This window comes from Phocoena sinus, chromosome 10 (genome assembly GCF_008692025.1).
Source record: "Phocoena sinus isolate mPhoSin1 chromosome 10, mPhoSin1.pri, whole genome shotgun sequence".
Classification (NCBI taxonomy): domain Eukaryota; kingdom Metazoa; phylum Chordata; class Mammalia; order Artiodactyla; family Phocoenidae; genus Phocoena; species Phocoena sinus.
This window is the reverse complement of record NC_045772.1, coordinates 10,223,337-10,229,390: the sequence shown is the minus strand read 5'-3', so window position 1 is coordinate 10,229,390 and position 6,054 is coordinate 10,223,337. Positions and strand designations below refer to the sequence as shown.

The following is a 6,054-nucleotide window of genomic DNA, read 5'->3' as shown; positions in this document are numbered from 1 at the left end:
GAGAGGAGCCCGGGGCTCAGGGCCAGGATCCAGCCCCAGCCCGCCACTCGGACCTGCGCTCTTTCTCTGCTCCGGGCTGCTCCAGCGGGAGGTGCTGCCAGCGAGGGCTTCAGTGTACAGCTCTGAGCAGCGGGGCTGGAGCGGGACACTTTCCCCTGCTGTCCTCCATCTCTGCCACTTCCTCCCCAACACCCACGGCAGGGGATGGGGGGTGGGGAGGCGGTTGGAGGGCCCCAGGGGGAGCCTCTCAGACTCCCTGCTAACCCATCCCCAGGTAGCAGCCAGAGGCGCAGGAACAGAAGCTCTTTCAGCTCAGCTTTATGGACTTAAGATTGACACAGGCCCACGCCCTGCCGTGCACAGCAGCTTCACTGGCGGGGCCAGGGCCAGTGGGCAGAAGAGGGAGGCAGCTCCCTGCACGGACCCTGGCGGTGACCACCGGAGCAGCCTCCCGTGTGCCAGGCCCTGTGGGGGCAGCCGGGGCTCTGAGAGGGGAAGCCCCATTCCTGAAGCCCCTGGCCACCCCACCTAGTGCCCCCGCGCTACACAGACTCGGAGTCTAGCCCCGGCTCTGCCTCCATCTCGGGTTCCGAGGGCCCAGTCCCTGGGCTCGGCACCGCCAGGGCTTGGAGGCCACCGGGCTCCTCGGCGCTGGTAGGCAGGGGCTCAGAGTCCACTTCGGCCTCAGCATCCTCCGTGTCGCTGGCCCCGCCCTTGGTGCCTGGGCTGGGCGTGGCGTCCTGAGAGCGGCGCAGGCAACACTTGGTGGCGACAGCCATGAAGACCCCGGCCAGGGCCACCTCAGAGCCTGCCAGGTAGAAGATGATCTCGTAGTTCTTCAGTGCGTCCACCAGGCGGCCTGCGGGGAGGGCGGATGGGGAGGTGAGGGTCTGCGGGGGAGCCCACCCTTCACACCCACACCGTCAGATAAGGGCAGTGCTCTTGGTGGGGCTCACGGGTAACACACACACACACACACACACACACACGCCCCAGTCTTTGTTCCCATTTTACAGATGCAAAAATCCATGCGGGTTCTGCCATTTGAGATCTTAAAACCGTCACTTCACCTCCCTGGACCTCAATTTCTCAAGTGATATGGGGCCTTTGGTGAGGCAGCACTTAGTTTACAAGGGACCGCCTGTCCTCGGGATTCCAGCCCAACATGTACCCTGGAACTTGCCCAGCTGGGGATATTTGACCCGGGAGTGGGGAGAGCACTGGGCTTAGCCCTGCTCTCCTGGGGGCCCCTAACTCTTGTCCTTTCCACTTAACCTCCTTGGTCTTCAGGAGCCTGGCTCAGCTCTCCCCGCAACCCCCAGGCCTCCCCCCTCCCAGGAGGCCCCGTGTACCCAGGACTGAGCTACCATTAGCATGGGGGCTGGGGCAGGGCTTGTAGAACTCGTTTCCCTCTGTGTATTTCCAGGTTTGCTATCACAAGCACATGTCACTTTCATACTCGGCAAAATCTTTTACTTGCAAATCTTTCCCCGAAAGTGTGGCTCCTCAGTGGGCTCCCCCCTCTCTCGGAGGCATCCTTGTGGCTGTCCACAACAGGCTGTGACCTCTCAATCTGTATCTCTGAGGCCTTGGGGAGGTTCCCTGGAGTCCTCCAAGCCAGCTGCCCGCCTGAGCCCCTCTGAGCAGTACCCCAAACTTGCCTTCCTGACCCCTGCCCAGCCAGCCAGTCCCGCCCCTTCCACACACAGCCCTGTGGTGTCCCTCACCTTCTTCTCACCCCACGTGCCTTCTCTGCCTATCAGATCCACCCCAGGGTCACCCAAGAAAATGGAAGATGGGTCCCTGAGCCTCTGGCTGGTTTTATAGCTTTTGGTGGTTGGGTTTGGGGGCTGCTCACACAGGGGTTCAGGTTCAGTGCAATTCCCACTGCACTGAAGTGGAAATTCAAGGTCAGGTGAGGTGACAAAGCTTGATGACGGCACTCAGCTAGCCCAGCCCTGGAAGAATGGGCAGCTCACCTCATCTCGGGTGCAGCCTGGGCCCTAGCAAAGGCAGCCCCCATCATTGCTCCATCCTACAGCCTGACCTCAGCTCTCTCCTGCTCACAGGCAGGCTTCCTGCTGTTTCAGGGATAACCTGACAACCCAGCAAGACCCTAATGTCCCCCACCCCCACCTTTCTGATCCTAGCTCCTGCCTTACTTGTATAGGAACAGTGTCCCCAAATACTCCCTGTGCCCTCTCCTGGGGGGTCCTGCCCTGCCCCGCGAGACTGCCTTTATGCCAGCCCCTGCAGGAAGCCTTCCCCTACCACCTTGTCATGAGGATTTTCTATGATGTGTAGAGCACCCATCAGGCGGTGTGCACGGTGGAAGCCTCCTGTGCCCGCCTCTCTGTGAGCGTAATGAGCCCTCCCACTCTGCTCCTGGTTCCCCAAGGACTCTCCCTACTCCAGTCACCCTTAGAGGCTGGGGACACTAAAGCACTCAGATACAGTGTTTCAAAGGTATGGGCATTGAGCACTGGGCAGGGCCCCACTCTGATTCTGGGACTGCAACCTGTACTGGGCCTCTGGTGGTACCGCCTGGAGGGGAGGGAGGCTAACTGGCCATGGTAATGGGAGTCTACCCCACCGGGCTCTCTCTCCCCCCTCCCCACCCACCATGGGTCCCTTCCCCTCTCTCATCCCTGGACGTTCCATCTGGGATAGGGAGGGGGCTTCCTTTGGGCTTAGGGGCACTAGGCCGCGTCACCCTCTCCTCCTGTGGCGCGCACCGGCAGAGGGCGGTCCGATGAGCACAGCCACAGCCTCGAGGAGTAGCACCAGGCCCAGCGCACTGGGGAATCGGGCCGCACCCACAGCCGCCATGAGCACCTCGAACTGCAGGGCGCCCACCATGCCGTAGGAGAGGCCGAAGGCGACGCAGAAGGCGACAAGGGCGCCGTAGGCGCGCGCGCGCGCGCTGCTCAGGTCCGTGAGCCCGTTGGCCATCAGGGCCAGGCTGAAGAGGTAGGCGACATGCGGCCGCAGGCGCACCAGGCCGGCCAGGGCGCCGCACGCCGGCCGCGCCACGATGTCTACGAAGCCCACGATGGAGAGCAGGAAGGCAGCCTCGGAGTCAGGCACGCCCGCGTCCTTGGCGTAGTTCACCAACAGGATGGCGGGCACGAAGAGCCCGAGCGCCATCAGGAACTTGGTGACGGCGTACACCGCGAAGGCGCGGTCGGCGCACACGGTCACGTCCAACAGGCGCCGGCGGGTCCGGCCACCAGAGGGCGCCTCGCGCAAGCGCAGTCCCGCGCTGTCCGCCTCCGCCTCCCCGGGAGCGTCGCCCGCGCTCTTACTGCGCGGCCGCGGCCCGGGTGGCGGCCGCATGACGGCGCCGCACGCGCAGCAATGCAGCAGGAGGCCGCCGAGCAGCAGGAAGCCGCCGCGCCAGCCGAAGTGCTCGAGCAGCTGCTGGCCGAGCGGCGACAGCGCCGACAGGAACACGGGGCTGCCGGCCGCCGCCAGCCCGTTGGCCAGAGGCCGCCGCCGCTCGAAATACAACCCCAGCATGATGAGCGACGGCTGGAAGTTGAGGGCCAGGCCCAGGCCTGCGGGCGAGGCGGTGCTGTGGCGGGCTCCCCGAGGGTGCCCCCACCCCAGGCCCCGGCGGGAGGGAGGGGCGGGGTCCCGACAGGGTGTGCAGACCCCGGGGTGGGGGGTGGGAACGGGGCCGAAGGATGAGGACCGCCCCTCGTGGGGAAACTGAGGACAAGAGGTCTTGCAGCAAGGGCTGCTGACCCCCACCTGCACCCCGACCCCCACGAGGAGGAGAGCAGTGGGCGCCCTCACCTGTGAGCACCCCAGCTGTCAGGTATAGCTCCAGGAGGCGCGTGGCAAAGGATGCTAGGACCATGCCGGCCGAGGCCAACAGTCCACCCACCAGCATCACCGGGCGACAGCCAAAGCGGGTCACGAGGATGCTGGACACCGGGCCTGTGGGCAGGGCAGGATCACCAATCAGGCTGGACCCCTCTGTGGCAGACACTCCAGGCTTTGTACCTCCCAGCCTTGAAAGACGGCTTGAAGGAATGAGGTCACCCCCGGTTCAGAGAGGGCAGTGTTGTGGCCAAGGTCACTAGCTTGGCTGGGACAGACCAAAGAGAGCCATATGGGGGGATGCAGGGGAGGAGCCTCTATACTGGTCCCCAGCCCTCCTGAGAACATAAAGCAGAAGGGGCGGACCCCATTCGCTTTATTACTTTCACAGCTGGAATCACAGCTTGAGCCGCCTTCCTCCCCAGGCTTCCCCCATCCCTCTCCTCCACCCCTCCACGCTGCCTGGCCAGGATATCTCCAGCATCTCCCCCACTCCACAGGTGGTTAGAGCTTTGGGACTGGGAATCTTAATTAGATCTTAGTTTTCCCACCTGTAACATAGGCGGGTGTGGGTCTTTTGACAGAAATGGAGGGGCCGGCCCTTCCAGCTGGCCAAGCTTGACAGGTCAGCCACCTGGGTGCGGGCTCCACCTCTGGCCGCTGCCACCCTCCTGCCCTCTGCTCCCCTCTCCGGTGCTAATGTTTCCACAGGAAGGACGGGGTTTCCATGCCCACCCCGAGGGGCCTGGGGGAAGATGCTCAAGGGGTCGGGTGTCTCCTGGTCCCTGATCCCTATTCTCAATCCTGGGCCTGGGGGAGGGGGGAGGGATCCGCGAGGGGGCGCTGACCTGTCCCGTAGAGCATGGCGAGCATGATGGAGGATACCCAGGCCGTGTCGCTGTAGCCCGCGCCGAAGTCGCGCATAAGCGCGCGGAAGAAGACGCTCACGGCCTTGGGGAAGCCATAGGCGAAACCGGTGACCACGAAGCAGGCGCCCAGCACGGCCCAGCCCCAGCCGCCGTCTGGGGGGCCAGGGCCCCGCCGGGGGCCTCTAGTGCCCATCGTCACCGCCTCTGCTGGAGAAGAGGGGACAAGAGGAAGCAGCGAGGGTCTGTAGCCCAGACAAGAAAGGGGGATGGAGACCCCGGTGTGGGGAAACTGAGGCACAGGGCTACCCACGGGAGCCCTGCTCGGGGAATGGAGCCAGGAGGGGAAACCGAGGTAGGACCTCACCCCGAATCTCCCCTCCTCCAAGGGGCGTGAAGGATGAGGGGTGGGTAATAGAGTCGTTCCCACCTGAGTCTTAACTTCAGGAAGACTCCCTCTGGAGAATACTCCTTGCCCCTCAGGACCTAGTAGTGTCAGGAGAGGGGGTTCGGATGAGTGGGAAAGCCGACAGCCAGTGTGTGACGGGAGGCATGTGTGGGCACCGGCAATGTCCCCAGGGTGTACATGTGAGGGTCTCAGGGCAACGGAACAAACAAGGTGTGGGGTGGAGGGGGAGACAAGTGCCAGTGGCAAAATGGGTGGAGTTCATTTTCCTCCTTGGCCTTGGGGTATGTACCTGATTTTTCTCAGTGATCAGGAATGTCTATTGTCATTTAGAAAATTATGAAAGGAAAACCAAAACATGTTGTAACAATGTTAGCCTCGTCCCAGAAGCCAAGGGAGCTGAGTTCCAATTCATCCCAGCTTAGCCATGGATTTGCTCCGTGACTTGGGCAGCTCCCCTCCCCTTGCTGAGCCTCAGTTTTCCCACCTGTAAGGTGGGTGACTGATCACCCCAGACCAGCTGGGGACCTTGGTGTGGGGAGGGTCAGATCTCTGGCTCCACTGGACAGATGCAGACCTTTGAGGGGGCACTGGGAGAGAGACCCTCTGCCCTCCAAACCCTTAGCAGCCCCCAACACCTCCACATTTCCAGAGCTCCACCCAGGGGTTCACACAGCACCCCTATTGCCCCCATAACAGACCAGGAGAGGGGCCTCACAGGTAGGCTAGACCAGCCCACAGCTGGAGCCTCCCTCCTCCTGCAACCCCTCTGCGCTGGGGTCTCCCGCCTGGCCTTGGGCAATGCCAAGGGCCCCGTGGGACTCTGCCCCTGCCCCACCAGGACCAAGTTCTGGCTTGGTCACCACAGCTGCAGCCACCTGAGGACCAGGACAAGAGGTGGTCCCTGACAGCCATCGCTGCACACTTACCTGAGCCGTCCCGTGGGTTTGGGTGTCC

The 6,054-nt window shown here is 63.2% G+C and overlaps 1 protein-coding gene across 1 annotated transcript; it reads right to left on the bottom strand.

Annotated features, from left to right (window-relative positions):
• Positions 1 to 542: 542 nt before the first annotated feature.
• SLC16A8 (solute carrier family 16 member 8) lies at positions 543 to 4,887 on the bottom strand. The gene is made up of 4 exons (XM_032647061.1): positions 4,674 to 4,887; positions 3,799 to 3,942; positions 2,736 to 3,557; positions 543 to 859 (listed from the first exon to the last, which is right to left on the bottom strand). The coding sequence occupies exons 1-4, from the start codon at positions 4,885 to 4,887 to the stop codon at positions 543 to 545; spliced, it is 1,497 nt and encodes a 498-aa protein (XP_032502952.1).
• Positions 4,888 to 6,054: the final 1,167 nt, after the last annotated feature.